Source organism: Lepidochelys kempii, chromosome 1, assembly GCF_965140265.1.
Source record: "Lepidochelys kempii isolate rLepKem1 chromosome 1, rLepKem1.hap2, whole genome shotgun sequence".
Classification (NCBI taxonomy): Eukaryota; Metazoa; Chordata; order Testudines; family Cheloniidae; genus Lepidochelys; species Lepidochelys kempii.
This window is the reverse complement of record NC_133256.1, coordinates 58,346,121-58,371,959: the sequence shown is the minus strand read 5'-3', so window position 1 is coordinate 58,371,959 and position 25,839 is coordinate 58,346,121. Positions and strand designations below refer to the sequence as shown.

The 25,839-nt window shown below is 38.9% G+C and overlaps 1 protein-coding gene across 20 annotated transcripts in view; it reads left to right on the top strand.

Moving 5' to 3' along the window:
- The window catches only part of LRCH1 (leucine rich repeats and calponin homology domain containing 1), a 228,107-nt gene that overhangs the window by 163,845 nt on the left and 38,423 nt on the right, over positions 1–25,839 (top strand). For 10 of the 20 annotated variants that reach the window (XR_012158919.1, XR_012158918.1, XR_012158934.1 and 7 more), the window contains exons 10-17: positions 4,812–4,879; positions 5,897–5,983; positions 8,777–8,866; positions 8,974–9,010; positions 9,566–9,682; positions 15,458–15,505; positions 16,973–17,045; positions 22,597–22,701. Coding sequence is in view for 13 of the 20 variants with exons in the window: in XM_073344300.1 (XP_073200401.1) it covers positions 4,812–4,879; positions 5,897–5,983; positions 8,777–8,866; positions 8,974–9,010; positions 9,566–9,682; positions 15,458–15,505; positions 16,973–17,045; positions 22,597–22,701 (625 nt within the window). In the remaining 7 variants the exon portion in view is untranslated. The remainder of the gene's footprint in view (positions 1–4,811; positions 4,880–5,896; positions 5,984–8,776; positions 8,867–8,973; positions 9,011–9,565; positions 9,683–15,457; positions 15,506–16,972; positions 17,046–22,596; positions 22,702–25,839) is intronic. The other 10 variants (XR_012158939.1, XR_012158930.1, XM_073344415.1 and 7 more) reach the window with 4 other exon arrangements.

The window sequence follows — 25,839 nt, the reverse complement described above, 5'->3', positions numbered from 1 at the left end:
CAGGTAGGAACCACACATCTCAAAGAACCTCCAATTACAGGTAAATAATTTCCATTTATATTTTTAATTAGACAGTGTTTTCATGCATTCATAGGCTACAGTGATGCCAAAAGATGATGGGTTATAAATGTGCATTTAGTTTGTAAAGATCTTAGCAGAAACGTCAAGATCTCCAAAGACAAAGGATATCATCTGCTGTTCGGTAAGCTGCGTAAGGATGTACTTCTCCTGAAAAATATAGTGAATAAGGTTCAGTGACTACCTTTCTCATAGGAGTCTGTTTGTAGCACAGATAGCAGGAAGGTGTGTGTGGTCATGGAGGAGTTAGAGCTATGGATAAATTTAATGAATTATGTAGAAAGCCATGGGCTGTTTCCCCAACAGAAACTTTGGAATTGTATTCATCTATATTTCTCTTATATACTGTAGTAATCTACATCATTACTAGTGAAAACTAAGGTGGCTTTACAGTAGGTGTGAGAATGCACACTGTCAGCCATTGTTCCTGCTTTGCCCCTTTCACTGCCTTCATGGTTAGTTGGTTAATCTTTGTGAAAATATCACTCTTGTATTGCTGCAAGGGTTAGTGAACACTTTGGCTGTTAGCTATGTTGTATCCAGCTGTGTAAATAGCATCTGCCAAGGGAATACTGTAGCTTACACTTCTGACTGTTTTCAGAATTGGTCTGAGACTTCTCTTAGGTTGCTCCATTGTACCTCTCTGTAGTTTTCTGAATTGCGTGTTCTTCATTTTCATTATCCTCTGCTCTCTATTTTATTGTGGAATTGGATCTTTGGCATTCCTGAATAATATCTCTCTGAGAAAGTTGCAGTAAAATCCTTATAAACAATCCATAAATCATTCATGAATACAGCCACTTTGTAATTCATGAATTTCAGCTGGTTCATTATGTAATGTAACATAACACGATTTTTGGACCGATTTCATCATTTATCCCATAATAGTAGGATTTCTATGAAACTTTTTATGCCAAGGTTTGAACAATGTTTATTTTTATATGAGAATTTGTTTGCTGGCCAGTTTTGCCAAATTTTAAGGACGAGTGTATTCCACTATGGTCACAAGAAGTTGCATTTTACAGTAATGTTGTGGTTGGGCAGGCAGGTCTTGTCTAGATTGAAAGGCCAGAAGAGACCATTGATCATCTCATCTGGATAGCCTCTTGACCAATTTGTACCTTTTCACCGAGAGATCTAGGAAATGATCCAAAGAGGTCCTGTGTACTTGCCATCAAATTCCTTTATGAGAGAAAAGTGCTAGATAGCCACAGTGGAGAGAATGGATGTGGTTTCCTGACCTCTTAGAAGTGAAGGGAAAAGAACTTCTAGGTGTGCAAAAGAACTTGCCTTTTTGCAGTCCTTCCCACTATTTCCTCTAGCAGCACCGCTCTTGCAGGTGTCATTCTACCAACGGCAGGGCCTCCCTGGTAGTTTTGCAGTAGCAGCCATAGAGGGCATATACATTAAGAACAGTGTAAAAAAAATCCCCAAATGCTCTCAGCCCTCAGTGGCCTCTGCAAAAGAAAATGTAAACTGCTTAATTTAAAAATGTTTTTGTAAAACAACCAATTTCAAATATAATTACTTGTATCAAATACCTACATTTCTAGGGTGACTAAAGCTATCTGAAATGTGCAGTTATCCAATACATCCATGTTGCTTGTTATGTTATTGCTTACTGGATATATAAACACATCCTACAGTATCACTAAATGTGGCAAGTGTTTATTGCTGGGATATTCTCTGATATTATTAGGGAGAGTTTTTTATGGATGTTGGCTATATGGGATGTAATGTATCATCTCTTGGAAAAAGGGCAGGGATTAAAAGAAAGGGTCAATGAAACTAAAATTTCTATTTTGTTTTGGTTTGCATTTTTCATTTAAAAATCCTGACTTTTTTTCACCCGCCCAGCTCTAATATACACTAATATAACGCTTTACATCTCCAAAGCACTTTACAAACATCACATACTTAATTTTCACATCTCTTTTGTGAGGTAGGTAATTAATGTTATCCCTGCCTGACATATGGACACATAGGCATAGAGGCATAGAGACAGTTTTTTCTCTTGAGAATCAACATGGTGAGGTAGAAGGAAATGGAAGACTTCACTCTACTCTCTCCTCCCTCAAACTGGATCTTATATCAGAAGCTGCCATTAAATGCCTGTTGTGCATTAACTTTCTCCCCTCTAAGGTGTGCTATAGAACTATTGGCTATTCCCTCAACAATGCCCTCAGCCTGGCTATAATCTAGCATTTTCGGCACCTCATTGTAGAGTGTGTTGCAGAGCTTAATTCAGTGATGGAGAGGTGCTGTTAAAGAATTTCAGAATGGGAAAAATGTTGCCTCAGATGTGGATTTTGATACCCTCTTGATGCTAATGACAGGTGAGATTAGCAAAAGTGCTTGAGCTAACAGTCCACAGGTTTTATGGGGGGGAGGGGTTGAGGCAAGGCATTTTCCTTATCGATCTGCAAGAGTTCGAATTTGTTGGGCTCTTTAGTTCACACTGCAGATCTTATATATTGTTTCCCAAGATGTATTTTGGGAAGGTGGGAGACTTTAAGGCTGGTATAAATTATGGAATCATATCCACACGAGAGTTTGAACCAGTTTACCTAAATTGATTTAAAACATAACTTGTTCAAATGGTTCAACTTGCAATAGAAACAAGGCCTTAGTTTTAGTGGGTTTGGGAGGATTTTATATTTGAGATTTGTCCTAATTTGTGTGCTTTATTCTTTAATTTGTGTACGTATACCCAAAGCTTCAGATGGTCATCTTTTAAAATAAATTAACATAAATAATGGTTAATGCAGATTTCTGAAATATATGGTGGGGAGCATAGTTATTTTTCATTGTAGAAAATACCTGCATTTTCTATTGGAGAGATCAAATGCTTCATTAATCACTTAATGAAAAATAACAGATGAAAAGAATGGCTTTATTTGTGGTATTGGGCACTGACTTTGGGAATAAAGTCATATTTTGTGATGAGAAATGTTAGAGAAGCCAGTGCACACAATTCAGTGATACATCTGGCAGAATCAGACTGCATTTTATTGGTGCAGGGTTCCTGAGATGGATGTGCCAAACGCATGGCCTTGAAAATAGTCCTTTTGTCTGTTGTTCATTCCCTGCCAGTACAAGTGCACATCCTTTCAGACAGCTTCCGTCCTTACTGGCCCCTGAATTAATTCAATGTTTCTGCATGTTGGAGATGAAAATGAAAGCAAATGTATAAAGTGCCAAATGGAAATATAAGTGTCGGATGCACCTTTACAAATATTAACCATCAGTTCATAATTATGGATGCACCTGGTAGCAACTCCACAGTTGGAGTTCTGTTATAAAATGGGGTTAGAATGAGGCACGAATTCTTGGTTTTTTTCCCCTAAAAGTAGGTGACAGACTGGTGTGCAGTTTCCCACAATTAGTTTTTATGATGTAAATTTTCTATGAGGTCTATGTTTTGTTTCTTTTAATACTTTCTAACAGGAAGCCTTTGAATTAGGGCTCTGGTTAAAATGTATCTGGTTAAAATGTATCATTGGCAGATCTACTTTCATCATTAACCAATATTGCTTTAAAGTATTATCTATCCACACAAAACTTAGTAGAAATGTGGGCCTTGAGAAGATCTGGTTCTTTTTTAAAAAATGAATTGAATGTGATTTGTAGCCATTATTCACATTATAACTGAAAGTGTATGCACTGTGTGCACCAACCGTGTTGGAGGGGAGCTGAGCAGGTGCAGACTAGCTTTGTTGACCAGACCATGTGGTAGGAAGATGGGTACAAACTAGCCTGATTGACATAGGGTGGGTTTTGGGCAATTAACCTGTTTGACGGGTGGTGGACAAACGCAATTTTGTTTGATTAATGGAGGGTTGGATGAGCACCTACAAAGCCTGATTGATGAGGACTAAACACACACACAACCTCCACCGTGAGGAGCTACACTTGTCTGTAAGAGTGTATCTTTCATCATATAAATGTACCTGCTGACAAATAAATATTTTCCTACTGCACTTCAATCGCCAACCCCAGTGTTCCACTCCTTCCTTCCTCATATATTGCCAATCCCCAAGTACACATTAAAAAAACCTAGAAAATGAATGGAGCAAAACTTTGTTATGAAGCACTCAGGATTACTGTACACATGTCTGACACAAACCCATCGAAACAAGGAAATGAGAAGTGACCTAAATTATTCTCTTTCTCCACCCACAAGCACACATCTTTACATTATCACAACTACAGTACAAAACAGATCATGCACCACTTAGCAACAGAGCTCTTTGTGTATTAATCTATCTTTAAATAGTGACAGAATGGTCTTGATTCTTCTCCCACATATGGGAGTTTAACACCAGTGTAAATCCACTGATTTCAATGGAGTTACTCCTGATTTAGTGTGGCGTAAATGAGAGAAGAATTAGGCTCATGCTTAATTGGTGGGTTATTTGCATACATCAGAAGGATATGAGAGAAAATGGGGGCATTCAGTCATAATTCTCAAGTTGGTTGACTTATTTTTATATTTAAATGAGGTTAGGCTTTGCCCTCAATAAAATGTGACAATTTAATGAAAGTTGGTGTAATCAGTTTCTTGGTTGGGGGTGGAGAAATAGCAATGAAGCACAGATTTTAGATTGCTTCAATTAACTACTCTAAACTGATAAAGGAATTAGGTCAGTGCTTAGTCAGAAGAGGAAACTTATTATCTGTCTACTTTAATAGCAAATTTCTGTCCTAATGTTCATTATAATGTCTGTTCACAGGGCAGAGAGGCAGAATGTGATGAATTATTGCGAATAGAAGAAGACGCACACTGGCAAACAGAAGGAATGTAAGTATTCATTTATGTACATAATGAAATAATATTGGTTATCAATTTTAGGTGACCTAAATTTAATTTGCCTTTTGAGTATTTCCTTACCAGCTTCTTGTTTTGTATACAAGGAAGCATAACATTTATATAACAATAGAATTTGTCTGCATTTTGGTATTTTTAGTGCATTGATTAACACAGTGAAAATTATATTAAAATGCTGTAATACTGTATTATATTTAAGGAGAGGGCAGGTGTTGTTCAACTAGACACTGACATTACATCTGCTAATAATATTTGTAAAAGGGCTGTGTCAGCCTTTTTAAGGCCAAAGTTTGACCTATGATAAAAATGTTATAATTTGATTGGAAAAATGCTGAAACCTAGGGGTGTGTGTGTGTGTATGTTTTAACACACTTTCCTGGCCTTGTAATAATAGTGAATTCAAAACCACTGTTTCAAGACTGGTGCTGACAACTATCAGTCGATGAACATACATGAAACAGATAAGTTACAATGAAAGGGAACTGTTAATTGAAGGGTTTGCTAAGCAAAGCAGCAGTGTTTGTTTCTGCTTTGCCAAAAGTTCAAATGAAAAAAAAATCAGTAGTTGCCAAAAGAATAAACAAAAATTAGGTGCTTTTAAAGCTTTTAAAAGCACTACAAACATTGAAAACTGAAGGGTAAAATGCTATTTTAAAACCTGCCAGTGTCTCCCTCATACTAGAACAATAAACTTTATTAATCAAGGGAAAAAATTGTTGGTAATTAAATTTATTTCAGCGTCGGAAGTCAGGCTGTTTAAATTGATTGAAATGATAGATGGGGGAATAACTATTTAGTTCATCGGCTTCTAAACTGACTTCCTAGTTTCCACACGAAAATTGCCAAATCCTACATCTGTATATTAATCGGCACAAATGCAGGGTTTTGCAATACAATTTAAATAGCCAATTTGAAAATGAAAATATTGCCCATTGATTTAAATTCTAACTCCTTTGATACTCACCCTAGTGTCTTTGTTTCCTACCGTAGAACGAATACATCAAATAAGCAAAGTATTGATATAGCCATGATAGATCATTTAAAAGAAGCAGTAGATTTGCTGCAAGATCCCAACAGGTATGCTCATATCAGAGGGTCTCCTGTTGTAAGTAATACATTGTATGGGAAATTCTGTGAGGATCAAAGTCAAAAAATGCTCTCTCGCTCTTTTTTTTCCCATGACTAAATGCCTTCTGCCCTGCATGAATGCGATGTGGGATGTTAACTAGACAGCAGGGGATATGGCATGATGCCTGGAAGGGCATGGGGGATGCAAGAATGCACAGTTTGCAAGATGGGTCTGGCTTCTCCTCCTCTTCGGATCCTTCACCTTTCCATTGCCTGAGGGTGAGGGGACTGGGCTGGCTGACTGGCTCTTGCATACCCCTCCCACCATTTAAACTTCTCCAAGCTTTTCAATAGCTTCTTATACTGGTTAGCTGCCCTGCCCCCCTTCCCTTTAGTTGTAGCATAGGAGTTGTATTTTCAGCATACTTCTGGACTGTCTAATTGTCTGTTTTGGGATGAGGGAGAATTTTTCCCATTGGGTCAAATTGACTGAGTGGGTTTTTGTTTTTTTTTAAATCTTTGTCATAGTGTTATGGAGGCTGAATTAGGTTGAAAGCAATAGAACTTGAAAGTTTAACATTAGGAAAGGTACGGTTGGCTAGTTTGTCGCAACTAGTAGGTAAATGCTAAAAGGGTCAGCTCCCAGAAATAAATGAGACATGGGGTTTCGCTAGTTGACCTCATGCCTATAGGAGATGGGGCCACCTGAAGTCTTCAGGGAGCAGTAGAGAGGATTCCGAAGTGAGGAGAGTCCTAGGGGCAGTTTGAGAAGGGTCTAACCTGAGTTATTGGTTATAAGGTGGGAGTTTTGTATCACCACAATGGAACCAGTTAAATGTCTGGTATGTGAAAGCAGGGGGTGGTGCATAGCCCCCCTATTCCATGTTAAATTAATAAAGTTGTGGCCTGACATTTAAATTCATCCCTGCATCTGTCATTCAGTCACCTGAATGTTCTGATTAAAGTATGTTTGTCTGTTGAAGTTATTTGTTAGCATACAAGGTGTTCTTCAGGAATGGGTTATCAGATGTTCTTAATTTGACAAGCTAATAAAAAAGAAAATTAATTGTTATGTGACCTTTTGACTAAGAGTAGCTTAGATATAATCTTCCCTGGATAGTATGCACTAGATTCCCATGATGTTAACACAGTGGTGTCCAAACTTTTCTGTCGCTATCTCCCCACCCTTACCAGAAATGGAATCTGTCCATGCCCCTCCCCCCCTTCATTACTGCACAGTTGGCTCAACAGAGAAGCTTGGGGGAGCAGCTGGGGCTTGGGGGCAGAGCTGGGGCTGGGGACAGAGCCAGGGGCAGAGTGGAGCTGGGGCCAGAGCAGGGGGTACAGTGGAGTTGCAGCTGGGGCGAGAGCTGGGCTGGGAACGGAGCTGCAGCTGGGACCAGAGGTGGGCAGGGGACAGAGTGGGGCTGCGAGGTGCCTCCCCACGCTCTGTGGGGGCTGGCCCTGTCACGCGCCCCCCCCCCAAACATTCCTCTACACCCCTTTAAGGTGGTGCACCCCACAGTTTGGGAACCACTGTGTTAACAGGAACTGTAAATGTAATAGAAAACATAGATGAAGAAAAGCTAATTAATCCAGCCATCTAGTTGTACAGAACTGTTCCCCACAATGGTTTTTCTGATGCTTTGTATAGCCTAATTTAAACTTTTTCTAGGGATGCATTAGAAAAAGAATATAATCCCCAGTCTATACTTGCAATTGCCCAGTGGGAGTAGGAGCAGGCCCTTTGTGAATGAACAAAGGATCAGTTTTTTCAGTTGTTCTAGTGAATGTATTGCCTGCTCACTTTGAAAATATTTCCCCTTTTAGTTCAGAAGATGAATTTACTTTAGCTCGTGCTGGACAGTTCTCTCTATAGAAATGTTTGTTAGTTTTGAAATAGGTAAAGCAGATGTTTTTACTTTGTAAAAGAGAAATAAGCTTGCCAGTTAGAAAAGTTTGTTCATATTAGTTCTGGATTCAGTAAATGCAACATTCCAAGTGGCATTGCTTCTGCACCTCACCTGAGGCGTTCTCTTTCAGTTGGAACAAGCGTTGCTATTTTAAAAAAAAAAAATTAGTTTAAAAAATGTGTTAATTAAACATAACAACGAGAAGGTCTTGTTTGTCACTTAATTACTCAGTGCTGTAACCCATAACAGTACACATCTCCTTTCCCCTACCAAACCAAGAAGAGACCTTTAAAAATGTAATGAATTGTTGTTTTAATATTTCAGTTTAACTAGGTTTCTTATTCTGAATATATGTTATGAAGCAAATATATTTGCAATACTCAAGTCTGTGAATATTCAGATGGGCCATTTATTTCAAATACTGCTGTTCAGGATAGCCAATCATGCTGTACATATATACAAAACCAGTAAAGAGAAATGTAGAAAATAAAATATGTAGGTTATTCTTTTTCTTTGTGATTTTAAGATGTGCTTAATTACATATCTATAGTCTGAACAGTAAAGAGCAAGTTGCACTATTTTCCCAGTTGATATTTTGCTATTTTTGGCAGTTCCAACCCACTTCTAAAGAATAATGGGAACTAGTATTCTGTTGGATTTGCATATGTACAGTTGAATAAGAATTTGTATAACCTACTGACCAAGGTTTAATATTGTAGTCTTGCATTTGGGTACTGAAGTGAGTGGTGTGTAGATGAGGAGTTGTAAGTAGTTGCACAAGTTAGAAGAAAACCATCATTTAATATACCCATTTTTAAAAATTAAATACTTAATAGAACGTTCATCAAAAATATACCCCAGTGCATTGTTTTTATTTCAAACCTTACAGATTAAGCATGGATATTACAGAGAGCAGTGGTGTGAATCTGTATCCCATGGAACCAGCAACAGATTTAGAATTACAGGAGTCTACAGTAAAGTGTGTTTATATTCCTTTTTCAGAAAAATAATGGATTTGCTAAATTTCATATTCAAGATTCTACACTTCAAAATTTAATGTGTTGTGTTTTGTATATCCACATACAGTGGCCAAATGCAGATGGAGGAGGCTCCTATCTATCAGGTACGTTGTCACTGTATTACAAAAGATCCAAGAGAGACACTGAAAATGGGTCACCAATTACATTAGCTATTGGACCAGTAAATGAACAAAGTTTAGTGGTCTGCAAGAGAAAAATGTAGCTGCAGTTATTTTCAAAATTTCGCATATCATTTTGTAAAATTAATTTTGCTTTCACAAATTTTTTAAATAGCTCATAAGGACTTTTTTAATGTACAGAGATTTAGTTATTTTTAATCTCTGTAGTCCTTTGCCTTCACTGTGGCGACTATGCTTGTTGCTGCACTCATAAATCTGCCTGCAATTGTCCCATTGAGCCAAATACTTCAAGTATTGTAATGGCCATAAAAATAGATGAACAGTCTGCAGCCCTTCGCTAAATGCACTCTTGTTTGTTTTTCTTCCTACCCTATCATTCCACTGTTCACTACCACTGTGGGATTGCTCTTCACAGTATTTGTACAAAACTACTTGTTATAGTGTGTTAAGAAAAAGTTGGGTATTTGTTTCTGATCCCCAGCAGTGTGCATAAAGTCTCAACAGATGTGTACATTGCAGAATGAAAATGCTGAGGAAGAACTAGAATTTCAGAAGAGGAGAGAATTGATTATAGAGAAAACCAAGACTGAAGCCAAAATAGCATGTGAGCAGGATGAGAAGCAACTACTGAGTCAGGTATGGAGGAGCCTGGGTACAACATATTTATCTAGTCCTAGGACCTTGAAAAGGGATTCCAAAGAATGTTATCCTATTCGTTGGTGTGCAAATAGAACTATTGTTCTATAGGATAAAACATGACTACTCTGGGGGTTTATGCCTTACCATGAACATAACAACGGCCATAGTGAGTCAGACCAGTGGTCTATCTAGCGAAGTATGCTGTCTCTGACAGTGGCCAGTGCCAGTTGCTTGAGGGAGTGAAAGAGCAGGATAATTTCAAGTGACCCCTCCCCTGTCTTCCAGTCCCACCTTCTGGCAGTTGGTGGTTTAGGGAAACCCATAGCATGGGGTGGCATCTCTGCCTTCTTGGCTAATAGCATTAATGGACCTATCCTCCATGAATTTACCTAATTCATTTTTAACCCTTTTATAGTTTTGGCCTTCACAATATCCCCGGCAATGAATTTCATGGGTTGACTTTGCACTGTGTGAAGAAATACTTCATTTGGTTTGTTTTAAACCTTCTGCCTATTAATGTCATTTGGTGACTCCTAGTTCTTATGTTATGTGAAGGGGTTAATAACACTTCCCTATTCCCTTTCTCCATTACCATTCATGAATGTATAGAACTCTACCATATCCCCCTTAGTCATCTTTTTTTTAAGATGAACAGTCCCGGTCTGTATCTCTTCTCGTCAAAAAGCTGTTCCATGCCCTTAATAATTTTTGTTGCCTTTCTCTGCACCTCTTCAATTCTAATATATCTCTTTTGAAATGGGACTATCAGAACTGCACTCAATATTCCAGGTTTGGGTATATGGTGGATTTATACGGTGACATTATCATAATTTGTTTTATCATCTCTCTCTCTTTCCTAATGGTTCCTAGCACTCTGTTAGCTTTTTTGATTGTTTCTGCACATTGAGCAGATGTTTTCAGAGAACTATCCACGATGACTTCAAGATCTCTTTTTTGAGTGGTAACAGCTAATTTAGACCCCATGATTTTATATGTATAGTTGGGATTATATATTCCAATGTACATTACTTTGCATTTATCAACATTGAATTTTATCTGCCATTTTATCACCCAGTCGCATAGTTCAATGAGATCCCTTTGTAACTCTTCAGTTAGCTTTGGACTTAACTATTTTGAGTAATTTTGTATCATCTGCAAATTTGCCACCTCACTGTTTACCCTCTTTGTCCAGATCATTTATGAATATGTTGAACAGCACAGGTCTCAATACAGACCCTACGGGAGCACTGCTATTAATCTTTCTAAGGATTTGGCTCTAGAATAAAAATAAATAAGAATTAGCTCCTGGGGGAGAGGAACTGATGTATTGAAATTCAGCATAGCAGGAGACATTTATAATGGAGATTTTGTGAAATACAGTGACTTTAATCTTGTAGGAAAAGAGGACACAACACCTAGCAGGATTTGGCCCTTCAATAAAGTTGAAAAAATATTTCTTCAAGATATATGTGTTATTAGGCTATTGTAAGTAATAGTGTTTAAAACACAAAAGTTTAATTTTACAAGAAAAAAACTATTTACACGTTGAAGTAATTATTAATCTTCAAGATATCTTGGTTTTTGAATGTGTTGTAGTCATCAAAATTTAAGATGTCTGAAACCTGTGAATTTTTGTTGATATTTATTATCTTGAACCTTGATTTTGACAGTGTCCTTGCAACAAGCCACAGAGAACATAGTCATATATCATTCCACATGCAATTAATTTGCTAATTCCTTTAATATCTTGTGTGTATCCAGAATCTCTAATTGTGTATCTTGAATTTCTTTTTTGAGTGATTGCACATGTCCATTTCACTGTAGGTTGTGTGTGTGTGTCTGTACCTCATGCGTAAGGCTACGATTTAGTCACGGGTATTGTTAGTAAATGTCACCGATAGGACACGGGCAATAACCAAAAAGTCACGGCCAGTGACCTGTCAGTGACTTTTAGTAAAAATATCCCTAACTAAATTCTACCTGCTTCGGGGGGGGCCCACCTGGGGCCCTGCCACCGCTGCTTCTCCGGGTGGGGGGGCAGCCCAGGGCCCCGCCACCACCATGTGTGCTGGGAGGGGGCATCCTGGGGCCCTACCACTCCCACGCCAGGCTGGGAGTGGCCTGCGGCGCCACTGTTGCTCCTGAACCACTGCTCTGGGCCAGCACCTGGGACCCGTTGTCTGGGGCCACTGGAGCAGCAGCCGGTGCAACTGGACCCAGAGCAGCCCCAGCAGGGTGGTCCTGTGGTTAGCTGCGGAAGTCACGGAGGTCCCAGAAAGTCATGGAATCCGTGACTTTCCATGACCTCCATGAAAGATTTGCAGCCTTACTCATGAGCAGTTAGAGAAGATTTTCCCCTCAGCATTTTTCCCTGTCAGGGCTGCATGAGTACCGTTTTTCATCAGTGTTATAAAAGTGACTTTTTTGATATAGCATGATGATTATATACTGTAACATATCTGGCCTGTTGAGCAGGTAGTGCCAGGATGTCTGTTATGGACTTAGACCCCTTTAGCTGTGGGGTTGATGAAAGCTGTCGTCTCCAGGCAGGACACATGATGAAGAGGGATCTACTGACTTAGAGTGCTCTTATTCAGTCTAGAGAAGATGAGGGTTGATTAAAACCCTGAGGGAAGTCCTTTCATGAAGACTTGGCAGGAGCCCTAGGAGGTACACAGGAAAGCCTATGCAGTGGGGAAGGGTGTGTGTTCTCCCATCCCAGCTTGCTGAAAGTTGGAAGCAGTCTTAGTGGTTGGGGCCAAGTGTTCTGCATTGCTTTGTTTGTTCCAAAACTTTTTTGCAGTAATAAAGCTGGCCCTGAGGAAAAGGTGTTGCATTGAACTGTGGTTTGGCCTTTATTTTACCTTCCATAACTGGTGTATCTGCCCACTGGCTTACATATAAATGATATGTTAGTACTTGTAAGTCATGTTGTGAAATATGCAGCATACATTGTCAGTCTGATCCTGTTTAAAGAAGTGGCAAAAGATAAGTTGTACCATTATTGTAGAACTGACTCCTGGTAAATCTTTAAATCTATATTAAAATAGTTTTGTTTGGTGCTTGTTTAAATTATGACAGGTTTCAGAGTAACAGCCGTGTTACTCTGTATTCGCAAAAAGAAAAGGAGTACTTGTGGCACCTTAGAGACTAACCAATTTATCACTCTCCTGCTGGTAATAGCCCATCCAAAGTGACCACTGTCTTTACAATGTGTATGATAATCAAGGTGGGCCATTTCCAGCACAAATCCAGGTTTTCTCCCCCCCAAACACACACAAACTCACTCTCTTGCTGGTAATAGCTTATCCAAAGTGACTACTCTCCCTACAATGTGCATGATAATCAAGGTGGGCCATTTCCAGCACAAATCCAGGTTTTCTCACCCCCCCCACCCCCATACACACACAAACTCACTCTCCTGCTGGTAATAGCTCATCCAAACTGACCACTCTCCTTACAATGTGTATGATAATCAAGGTGGGCCGTTTCCAGCATAAATCCAAGTTTAACCAGAATGTCGGGGGGGAGGAGGGGGGAGGAAAAAACAAGGGGAAATAGGCTACCTTGCATAATGACTTAGCCACTCCCAGTCTCTATTTAAGCCTAAATTAATAGTATCCAATTTGCAAATGAATTCCAATTCAGCAGTTTCTCGCTGGAGTCTGGATTTGAAGTTTTTTTGTTGTAAGATAGCGACCTTCATGTCTGTAATTGCGTGACCAGAGAGATTGAAGTGTTCTCTGACTGGTTTATGAATGTTATAATTCTTGACATCTGATTTGTGTCCATTTATTCTTTTGCGTAGAGACTGTCCAGTTTGACCAATGTACATGGCAGAGGGGCATTGCTGGCACATGATGGCATATATCACATTGGTGGATGTGCAGGTGAACAAGCCTCTGATAGTGTGGCTGATGTTATTAGGCTCTGTGATGGTGTCCCCTGAATAGATATGTGGGCACAGTTGGCAACGGGCTTTGTTGCAAGGATAGGTTCCTGGGTTAGTGGTTCTGTTGTGTGGTATGTGGTTGTTGGTGAGTATTTGCTTCAGGTTGCGGGGCTGTCTGTAGGCAAGGACTGGCCTGTCTCCCAAGATTTGTGAGAGTGTTGGGTCATCCTTCAGGATAGGTTGTAGATCCTTAATAATGCATTGGAGCGCTTTAGTTGGGGGCTGAAGGTGATGGCTAGTGGCGTTCTGTTATTTTCTTTGTTAGGCCTGTCCTGTAGTAGGTGACTTCTGGGAACTCTTCTGGCTCTATCAATCTATTTCTTCACTTCCGCAGGTGGGTATTGTAGTTGTAAGAATGCTTGATAGAGATCTTGTAGGTGTTTGTCTCTGTCTGAGGGGTTGGAGCAAATGCGGTTGTATCGCAGAGCTTGGCTGTAGACGATGGATCATGTGGTGTGGTCAGGGTGAAAGCTGGAGGCATGTAGGTAGGCATAGCAGTCAGTAGGTTTCCGGTATAGGGTGGTGTTTATGTGACCATTGTTTATTAGAATTATAGAATCATAGAATATCAGGGTTGGAAGGGACCTCAGGAGGTCATCTAGTCCAACCCCCTGCTCAAAGCAGGACCAATCCCCAATTTTTGCCCCAGATCCCTAAATGGCCCCCTCAAGGATTGAACTCACAACCCTGGGTTTAGCAGGCCAATACTCAAACCACTGAGCTATCCCTCCCCCCCAAGCACTGTAGTGTCCAGGAAGTGGATCTCTTGTGTGGACTGGACCAGGCTGAGGTTGATGGTGGGATGGAAATTGTTGAAATCATGGTGGAATTCCTCAAGGGCTTCTTTTCCATGGGTCCAGATGATGATGATGTCCTCAATATAGCGCAAGTAGAGTAGGGGCATTAGGGGACGAGAGTTGAGGAAGCGTTGTTCTAAATCAGCCATAAAAATGTTGTCATACTGTGGGGCCATGCGGGTACCCATAGCAGTGCAGCTGATCTGAAGATATACATTGTCCCCAAATGTAAAATAGTTATGGGTAAGGACAAAGTCACAAAGTTCAGCCACCAGCATTTTAAGGAGAGTGATCACTTTAGATAAGCTATTACCAGCAGGAGAGTGGGGTGGGAGGAGGTATTGTTTCATGGTCTCTGTGTATATAATGTCTTCTGCAGTTTCCACAGTATGCATCCGATGAAGTGAGCTGTAGCTCACGAAAGCTTATGCTCAAATAAATTGGTCACTCTCTAAAGTGCCACAAGTACTCCTTTTCTTTTTGTTTAAATTATGAACTCCATAGAACACCCTGAAATATTGACCTCTCCACGCAGGAACCATATATTAAAATGTTATAACTTGTGAAACAAATATAATAACCAACTTACGTGCTAGATTATTTCTAAAAGTCTACAAATTTCTTTTATTTCTATTCTAAATTAGGAAAATTTCTGTTCTAACTGAGGAAAATTTAATAAACTCAAAGTTTGCGCACTTAATGAGAATGTCACTAGCTCATTTAAGAATAGAAGTGTGTACATGTGTTCTTCAAGAAAAAGAATTGTTTCACTGAAAGGCTAACTAGTCTTTGAAGATGAAAAGTATTATATAAATGCTAAATATTATTCCTATTAGTTTAGGATTGTACTTAGTTTTTACTTTGTCTATTCACTCTAATTTTCCTTGATGAAAGTATGGGTAGAATGGCATAGGTTCCCTAAATCTCTCTCTCTGGCAGTGTGAATCTACCTATCAACAAAATGCTCTTTATTGTGTGATAAATTTACTTACTGAACCACTTTATTTCTATTCAAACATGCAGAATGATCTGATTGTCTGGAATATAGGAGGACGCAGTTCTCACAATGAGGTGAGATACTACTAGTATTGTGTGTGTGTGTGTGTGTCTATAATGTAAATTTTACTTTTGATTTACACATTGTCCCATGTCAGTGTATTTTTGACTATTTCTACCTGTTAAGAATGAAGTTGGTAATTGAACATCATTTGAGTTAAAATAAGTGATTGTCTTCCATTTCTATTTGCTGTAGTCTCTGTAATTTGATCCTTTTCTTAGTGTTTAATTGAACATAAACATGCAATCCTGGAAGTGTTTCTGATGAAATGCAGAGTATGTTGATTATATATGTTGATTATATGTAAGAGCATACCTCTGTTTTATTTCATTATACTTTCCCAAATTCTGCCACCTGGTGTTGAGTAGTACCCTATCCCACGAGAACTCCCATTGATTTCAGTGGGACTTCTTTTTGAATACAGTACATTCTGCCAAGAGTGGCCCTTTATAGTAGATTTCAGAAGGAAAAGTTATTTCCTTGGCCCCATTCTCCTCCACGGAAGCACTCTCAGGAGGAAGCTAAAGGAAAGGAAACATTTGAGGTTTTCCTTGTGTAGATTTGTTGTTAATGGTTCCATTGGGGAGGCAGCATCTGCTGCCCCGTGTAACTGTGTGGATGGCTCACAAATTCAGTGGACCGTGAGCGAATCAGGTGAGAGCACTGTGGCTGCTCCCTGCTCTCCACAGACTTACGCCCAATTTCTGCCATTGTAGCTCCAATAAAGCCTTGGTGATGGGACTCCTATAACCTGTGGCTCCCCCAGGAAGTCCCTTTTCTGGTTGATTCCCACCATGGAGTCTGTGTGGGCACAGAAAGATAATACAGTCTGTGCTGTACTATCTTTCCAGTCTTAGCTCTCCATGGTACAGAAGGGTAGAGTGTTTATCCTCCATATTCTTCTACCCACTGCTGTACTCCTTCCTTTCCTCCTGCATAGATCTGCAGACCCAGTTCAAGGTCAAGGGGGAGGATGCTCTGAGGTGTCTAAGTAACATCCCCCTTTCAGGTTTTTCTTGCTTGGATTTGAGCTGGTTTTTCTTCCGAAGAATTTCACAATACAGTAGGCAAAGCAGTTAGGCAAGGAAGTGTATTAATGCAATGAAAGAACAGAATGTACGTAAGGAAGGAGTGTTTTTTCTTATTCATTCTAAAATCTTGCACTGTAGTGATGAATTATTGTTCATGTGAAATGTTTGTGTAATATTAAAGTGATGATATGAAAGAAAACTGAAAAATAATCAGATGAAGTTAGAACAGTGGGACAAATCCTGCAGTTCTTACTCAGTCAGAATCCCCTTTATAGTCACCAGGAGATTTGATGGAATAAAGAGTGAATTAGGGTTACAGGATGTGAGCCTATAATGTTAACAATTTGGGAGAAATAATTGTAATGCTGCATGATTGAATCTCTATATTTTGTGTAAACAATTGTGCTGAGATGTACAGTTTCTTACTCATATCTATCTTGAAACACACAGAGTAAGGAAAAAACTCCCACACAATCTCCTACTACAAACAACACCGCTCCTTTTGGCCTGAAGCCACGATCAGGTAAGATTGTGAAAAAGAATAAATTACAAGAGGGCTGCTTCTCCAGCAAACTCAAGGACCTTTGTTTTCTTCTATCTTATCTCCATCCAACAGGAATCAACAAGTCTCTTTTTAGTTTCTTAAGCCTGTGCTTACTGGTGGTGAATGTTCACTTACAATAGATATATATTTAGAAAGAAAGGAGGCAAAAACACTGTCCCCAAAACACTGAAAAAAAGTACAGTAGAAGTACTAACTTTTCAGCACATTTTATATGGATCAGTTTTCATCCCTCATTTTTTTCATATATAAAAATGCCATATATCTGCCTGATGCATCAATTTAAATCCTATGTTCACCTGGTTGACATACAGAGATACATTTTAAAGCTGTGAATAAATAAATTTATATGATAATTAGGTTTATTCAGGTAATTATTGTGCATTGCTCTGAAAATATATTCATGAGTTTTTCCATAGGAGTATGTATAAATATCAAATTAGGTGTTAACATAGCTGCAGTCTGTAGCAGAATGAATTTGTGATGTGCTAAATGCATAATCACTGACGTTTTAATTAGTGTGTTGATATAAACTAATTTTAATTGCTAGGGTATTAAGAATGAACAATCTCTTTTTAAAATGGGATCAGATGTAGGATGACATCGTTTTTATCTTTTGTTTGCTGAAATATGCAATATTAGAAGTCCTCTCACATTGTCTTTGAAGTATATCATGGTTTAGAGTTTTTTAAATTTATTTCAGCTTCCTAAAAATGTAATTGTATTTTTTTTTTCACCACTAATACCTTTAATCGAATGCTGGTAAGCCACTACAAGCCTGTAGCTTTCGTAATGAAATATTTCAGAAATAGCAGCACATTTTCATATTTGAATGCATTATAAGAAATTGTACCCTTAGAATTTATTAAAGCAAAAAAAAGGGATAATGAAACAAAGAAAACGTTGTTGAACCAAAATGGGTATCATTATTGAGAGCATTTAAATTCCCTGTTCAGTTGAGATGATGGGAAAGGTGTGCAACTTAACCAGGATACCCAAAAGTTTTAGATTTGTTCAGAACCAAGGCTTAACAGCTTAACAAACTGAAAAGTACAAACATTCTTGTGTATCCTTACTGCTTCAATTAATTTTAAATATACGCCAACATTTCAAAGCCCTCCACTCCTGACAACTCAGTGTGTAAAAAAAGGACTTCCTCTTTTGTATATATGTTAAGTAATTTAACCCTTATGTCTCAGTTGTTTTTCATATAATATTGAACAGACAACCTGAAACCCATTATTGCATAGTGCTTTACTTTACGCTTGCTCACACCAGTTTTGCAAGTGTCATTTCATGGGTTTCAATTGGATTACTCGTGATTTGCACTAGATCAAACAATGGAATTATGCTGGTGTGAAATCAGAATCAGGCCCAGTGTCTTTTCCCATGATATAACATTAGTGTGAGTGGCCTGGTCTATGCTAATGAAGTAAGTTGACCTAAGTTACGCTTGTTATTTAGGTAAAGATATACCTTAAGTCAACGTAGCTTAGATAGACTTACAGTGGTATCTACATCATGCTATGTCGATAGGAAATGCTCTCCCATCAACTTATCACATCTTCATCAGACCTGCTAAATTGATGCCTGCTGGATCGATCACAGCAGCGCTGATTTAGCCTTCAGTGAAGACATGCCCTTAGTTGATCATGCGCTGTAACCCAGCGTGCTGTGATGAAACATTACAAATGAAATTTGACACCTTGGAAATTACTCACCTCACCTATCCCATTTCCCCCCAAAAAGCAAGTGCTTCATACAGGCATTAAATCTAGTCCTTTAATGTAGTTTACCCACACATTAGAGCTGAAGATAGTATAGCTGTGAAGACACCTGCCCTATTAGTGAACCTTGTGTGTATTTGCCTTTTCAAGTCAAAACTGGTTGACTTGACACATCTCTAATTTCTTCAGGTAATGCCAACGTACTTTTCAAGCTTTTTTTTCTTCTCAAAGAATGTACAAATCTAAATCCTTCCACCAGTCAGTGTTTGCTTGTACAAATGTACAAATCTAAACCCTTCCAAACAGTGTTTGCTTTTTAATTACCTACATCCTTATTGACATAGAGCTGGTCTTGGAATCCAAACATGCTGTATGAGCCTGTAAAGTTAGTATTATAGATTTCAGTTCAGTTTAGAGTTGAGGTTTAATAGCTTTTTTATTTAAGTAATATGTGGCCTTGTGGGAGAAAACCTAAAAAAACTTTAGACTAATTTTTAGCAGTTTACTGCTACAATTTAAATTTTATAGGAACAGATCAAATTATTTTAATAACAGTGCAAGATTTGTTTTAAATTATGCTAACCAAAATTTGTAAATCTTGCTCTGAAAAAGCAAGAATTTGTAAATCTTGCTCTGAAAACAGAAATAAGAAAGATGTGATAGAAAAGAATATACCAGAGGGGAAGAAATGAGGGGGCAGACTTTCAAGCAAAACATGCCCTTCAGAGTGTATATTTTATTTTCCCTATTTGATTCTACTTAAAATTAATGTTTTGCTTTCTATTTAATATTATTTCACTGTGTCAGTGATTTATGTCTCTAGGAAAGGTAAAAATAAACAGAGTACTAGACTTCTGGTAGTGATTCCAGCTTTTTGAAGTACATACACAAAGCCTGCTTCCAGAGGATAAACCACAGTTACTTAGATTTCTCTGTCAGCCCATACTAGATCTGTGTTCATGAGTAAAAGTTCTTTTTATACCCACATTTTAAGGCTCGCCAAAACATGAGGAAAAATCCATACATGATGCCTAATTAGGTATCCAAAGAAAATGTTTTTCAAAGGTAATGAGTATGCTATCCTGACCTCTTGGTGTATACCCTTTTTTAATAAAAGGGTCAAACTGCTATACAGAAGTTAAAAGGAGAAACTCGGTGCATTTTGAATTAGTCTGTCTTATATATACACTTTTGAAGAGTGGATCTCTCTAATTCACACGAGTGATTGGAAAAACATTTGAACATGACTAAATATTGTAAAGAAATAAGTAATATGAATTTCCTTTTAACAATAATTCTGCTGCTTGGAAAGACTTTCATACTCTGAGCAGGAATATCTCTGAACAGTTCATGGATTTACTCTTGATTTTTCAAATAGATCGAAGTACTATTAGTAATCGTGGTGCTATTGTAGATCAATTTGAGAATTTCCTAAACTTCTTGCCATGTCATTCACTATAAAACCTTAGTTTTACTCAGAACTTGGTTGGATGTACCCACATCATCTCATACCCTTTGCAGTATTCAAAATTATTCATTTCTACTTTTGTGCCATTTTTACTTAGTTTTTCTTTCATGACTTTTACTGAACAGAGTGGCTTGCAAGCCTAACTGAGGAGCAATGCTTGTGTGAGGAACAAGCTACACTAAGTACTGAAAAAAAAATCAAGATACAAGGCCTTTTGCAGTAGAAATTCCACAGGAAATGAAGAATAGACTGTTCATTAATTGAAACAAAACTCTGAAATACACGTCTGCATCAAGTCCCTTCATTTTTGTAGCCCTACCTAGCACATTAAAGCAGATTTAGTTTGCATTGACATGTGCTGGAAACTCATTTTTTTTATGTCAGTTGCAAAGAGTAACTGAGAATCAATTAGTAATTATTTTTCTCTTCTTCATTAGTTAGAAAAATAGTAACTCTACATCCTCTCATTTATTGTTACATTTAAAATTTCTTCCCAGGAAGTGAATTGGCTGGTATGTGTACTTGGAAACTCATGAGAATCATTTTTAACAAATGAGACTGACAGTGCCGGCAATATTGCTTCAGACCCATACTGTTTTAGCAGGTGTTGATCCTACTTGAAGTGTGTTAGGTAGGTTTTGCTGACTCATTGATGCAGCTGGCTCCTTATCCCACAGGATATAACTGAGCTTGGAGTAGCTGGAGTCAGAGTGAACTGAGGTTTGGAACACACAAATTCTAAGGAAAAGAACACTAAGAGCAGCCAAACCTAATGATTTAGAGAGGGTGATAGTTGTGATATTATTTTTAATTACTCTAGTTAACCTGTCAGATTCCAGAAAGGGTGAATTCTTTTTCTTTCAGTATGTGTAGCTTTATTTGGAGTGGGGCAAGGCTTTTTACTGAGGCTTTATTTTTGCCTTTTTTCCATTTTAATATTTAAAAAATAAGTTTTCATTGAACTAGTATAAATCATTGCCTTTTTAAAATCTAAATGCTAATTTTCATGTTTATAATTAATCCAGATTTCTATAAGGTACTGTAAACTCACCTATTTAAATGGAATTAGGATTACAGTTTGGCATTCAAAAAGGCAACATGTAATAGCATCCAAAGACCTCATTCAGAATCAGGGCCCAAAGCTTAAATTGTACATGGTGGAAAACAGGGAGCCAGTAAAAGGTTTAAAGAGGGGGATGACGTGGTGAGAGTGGTGGGCAAAGAAGATGATCTTTAACAGCTATGATTTGTAAGGACCATTGGGTGGGGGGGCAGTGTGGGTTTGGGGGAAGCTAGAGAGTAAAATTTCTAGTAATCAACATGGGAGAGAATGGGACACTGTAGGTTGGAGGTGAAAGGGAACAGATCGCTGAGGTTAGTGGAGGGATTTGAAGCACGGGTGAGAAGCCTTGTTATAGATAACTAAAGGAGGAGAAACAGGGAGGAAAAAAGGAGTAGCAGGGAAGACCGTGTTGAGGAGAGAGGTTACATTGCCATTCTTCTCTTTGAAAGAGTCTGAAGATCTTGTGCAAAGAGGAAAGAGTGCAGAAGAGGGGAGGACTTTAGTTGGGGTGTCAAAAGTAGGCAAATAGGTGGCTAGGATTGTGGATGAGAAGTTAATGAGAGGGAAGAAATAGTGCTGCTTGAGCTGGAAGATGACAGCTGAAGAAGGAAGGAATAAAGTCAGGAGGATCATGGGATTTTCTCCATGATAGAAGGAGAGCCAAAGGATTAATGAACTACTACTAGTATGTCCAGGACAGAAATGGGTATTTTTGAAATAAAAACTTCCCCAGGAAAATCTTAACAATTTTGTTAAACTGTGTTTATTCCACTCTGTGGAAAAAGTGCTCTTCTAACACTGAAAACCTGAAATATATAACATGTTTATTTCCTACTGTTTTTCTTCTTGGTTTATGTTTTTACTTGTGCAACTGCGCTGTTGATAAATTTACTCAGCAGTTCAGAGTCAGGGTTTCCTTTCCTTAGCCTACAGTATGAAATCCATGGGTACTTTTTCTTCATAATTATGTAAAGTGCTATGTTGTAGTAATCTTGTTAAGATTAACAGCATTAACTGCACATATAATGTATGATTTACAAATACTAACATTTAATTTTTCATTCTTTTTATTCTGTACACCATCTCTCATTCTTTTCTTCCAAAATTATACATTTTATAATAATCATTAATTTGAATGGCATCTTCTTCATTGCCATGCAATCTTCATACCATATATGAAATGGTGCTACCCCTTTGGTTTTTCCTGGTCTGTATGCTACTGTATCTGGACTGGCTCTCACTCCCCTGCAACAGACCCACCCCTCACTCTTCCTCCTATCTCCTTCAACAAACTTACACAGGCTCAAACATGGGACAACTATAGCTACAGTATCCCATCTGAAGGGGACAGTGACAATGGTAGGTGATCTGTACATATTTAATTTGTATGTTTTCAGATAATTTGTATGTTTGGCTACATTCCCCACACAGCTAAAGGTGCAGGACATTCAGCCATATTCTTGTTGTAATGGGTAAAAAAACTTAAGGATTAGAAACCAAAGGCTCAGATGGTACATGTTTATTAGTGTAGAAGAACATTGAGTACACAGTCTAAGAAGTCTATGAGCAGAAAATGCAGGGAAACCAAATCTGATCATTATGTCACTACTAGGCCAATGAAAAGATATTTAACTGACCAGCATTCTTATCAGCTTTCCCTTCTCCGAAGAAGGGATTCAAACAGAGGTGAAGGGAGAGGTAGAAATATTTTAGTAAATAAAACAGTGAGTGAAATCAAGGTAAAAAAGATAGATAGGTAGGTCAGTTGGTCTTCCTTTAGTTTTAGTTTGTTTCCAGACAAAAATCTATGAATTGTTTGAAAACCATAGCTGTTGTGCAAGCGTTTTTCCAGTGACACTTGAGCTGAATAAGAGAATTACATAGATTTTTGTGCTGGACTCGATGCTGTATTTTTCAGATAATGAAAGTTATTGAGAGGTTTTTTTCAGTCAGCAGCACAGTGTGCCAAAAAAACAATATCTCTTCACATTTGCAAGTACCTGAGATTTATGAAATATTCAAGAGCATATATCAGTGTTTCCCAGACTTGGGACACCGCTTGTGCAGGGAAAGCCCCTGGCGGGCCTGGCCGGTTTGTTTACCTGCCACATCCGCAGGTTCGGCCGATCGCAGCTCCCACTGGCCACGGTTTGCTGTGCCCAGTCAATGGGGGCTGCGGGAAGTGGCGCAGGCCGAGGGATGTACTGGCCACTGCTTCCCGCAGCCCCCATTGGCCGGGCACAGTGAACCGCGGCCAGTGGGAGCCGCCATCGGCCGAACCTTCAGACGCGGCAGGTAAACCGGCCAGGCCCACCAGGGTCTTTCCCTGCACAGACGGTGTCCCAAGTTTGGGAAACACTGGCATATATAATAAATTTGTCACAATGCATAACAAACAAAGCACTGACCAAAAATGAACAGTTCTTAATTTTTATCTCTTTAACCAAAGAGCAGATCAAATGTGATTTCCTACGAAATTTCCAGATTTCTGACCACCACCCGGACACAAAGAAGATACTCTTCCCTCCACTCCCCCACATGAGAATATTTCCCACATTTCAGTCTGAACCTGGTGCATGCTGGAACAGGATTTGGGGAATTTAGCAAGTACACAGTGGATCTACTGCAGTGCAGACATCAGTAAAGTTCACAGCTATATATATATATATAACTGTTGAGTCTGAGTGCTTTTGATTGAAGCAGCTCCCATAGCCTGGGACACAACATGAAAATGGTAATATAACTTTTCTCCTGAGGACATTATAGTACTGCATGTCACATCTGATAATGGATCCACTGCACTCAATATTCTACATAATGGTAGCGTAAAGTATTTTTGATTTTGTCTGCTGTTTGTTTAAATCTAGTATTACATGGCTTCCTTGAAAATGAAAAATTAGAAAAATCATCACTGACATTAAAAAAAAAAACACCAGTCAGAAAGCTGTCACATTCTGAGACATTCAAAAACATGATGGTCATTCAGAACTGTATCTTATACAAGATGTGCCTATATGTTAGAATTCAACATTCTTTTAATGAAAATCTGTCACACCAAAAAAAAAAAAAAAGTTGAACATGATGTAGCAGGTGTTGTTCTGAATGCTAAACAAGGGACATATATGAATAATTTGTTGTGCATGCTGAGCCCTTTGAAACTGGCTGTAAGAAATTTGTTCTGACCATTCATCCATTAGCCAAGTACTCCCACTTGTCTGGCTTATAAAACTGAAATTTAAGAAGTGAGGCTAAAGAATAAGAATTTTTCTTTTTTTCTTTTTTTTTTTTTGAAAGAACACATTTGGTGGCACCATTTATGCACATTATTGAGAAACTATCTTTAAGTGCAGTCTGTAAGCAAATATTCTTTACAGTTAAAATCCTGCACTTCTGGCTTAAATGGAGATGGAGCACTAAAAAGTGATCTGTTAGCTTTTTAAACTAAAGTATTGGCATCTTCAGCACGATGCTAGCATTTTTTTCACTCTCGAAGAGTCGCAAGCTCACTTAGTATGGATCATGAAGATAATGTCAGACAAGGCTTCCTGATCCTTTCCAATATTGGGAAATCTATTCCATCATTACAAGTGCTCATCCATAGTTCACATGGTAGAGTGTGGGAAATGAAAAAAAGAGCTGGCTACCTTGACAGATGTGCAACACTTAAAACACCTGAATTATCTACCAACAGATCTTTCTTTGCATGAGAAGAATGGACAGTTGGTATATTATTGAAGAAAATCAGTCTTGCTGATTCTTAGTAATAAAAGGAATTCTAGTAACAAGCAAAAGCCTACAAAGATTTTTCTCATTGGAAAATAAATTTGCTAACTCTTAACCATTCTTCATAACTGTGATGGGGTGGACTAGGCCCTGAGACCCAGGCCTTGTGGCCCTGCCAAACCCTGGCCCAGAAAAGGGCAGTAGAGAGGTCTTCCAAGCTGCCTAGAGCAGCTGTGTGGGAAGCAGCCAATCAGGGCTCAGCAGGTCAGTATAAGAAGAGCTGCAGGGTAAGAGCGAGTTCAGTTCCTTGCTAGAACTGGAAGAGAATGGATGGTGTGTGACTGGCTGAGGAAGCTGCAGGACCTCGGACGAAGTAGTGCTGCCAGAACCAGGGAGAGCGAAAAGGAGCCCTGAGTTGGTTGCGGGGACTCCCATGAGGACAAGGCCCTGAGGTAAGGGTGAAGATGGTGCAGGGCTGCGGAGAAGTGGTCTGGGGAAGTAGAGCAGCAGTGTGACTTAGATAAAGGGACACAGCAGACAGCTGCGATCTACAGGGTCCCTGGGCTGGGACCCGGAGTAGTGGGCATACCTGGGTCTCCCCCAGCCCCCATTAGCCACTGGGGGAAGTAGCCTGGACATTGAGGCATCCCAGAGGTGGGAACTGAACTGCAATGGCCCAGCTGGAGAGTTGTGGCCAGAAAGGCCTTAAGACGACAAAGACTGCACCAGGGAAGGACACTGCTATATTCTGAAGTAGGGACAACTTGTGGGAGA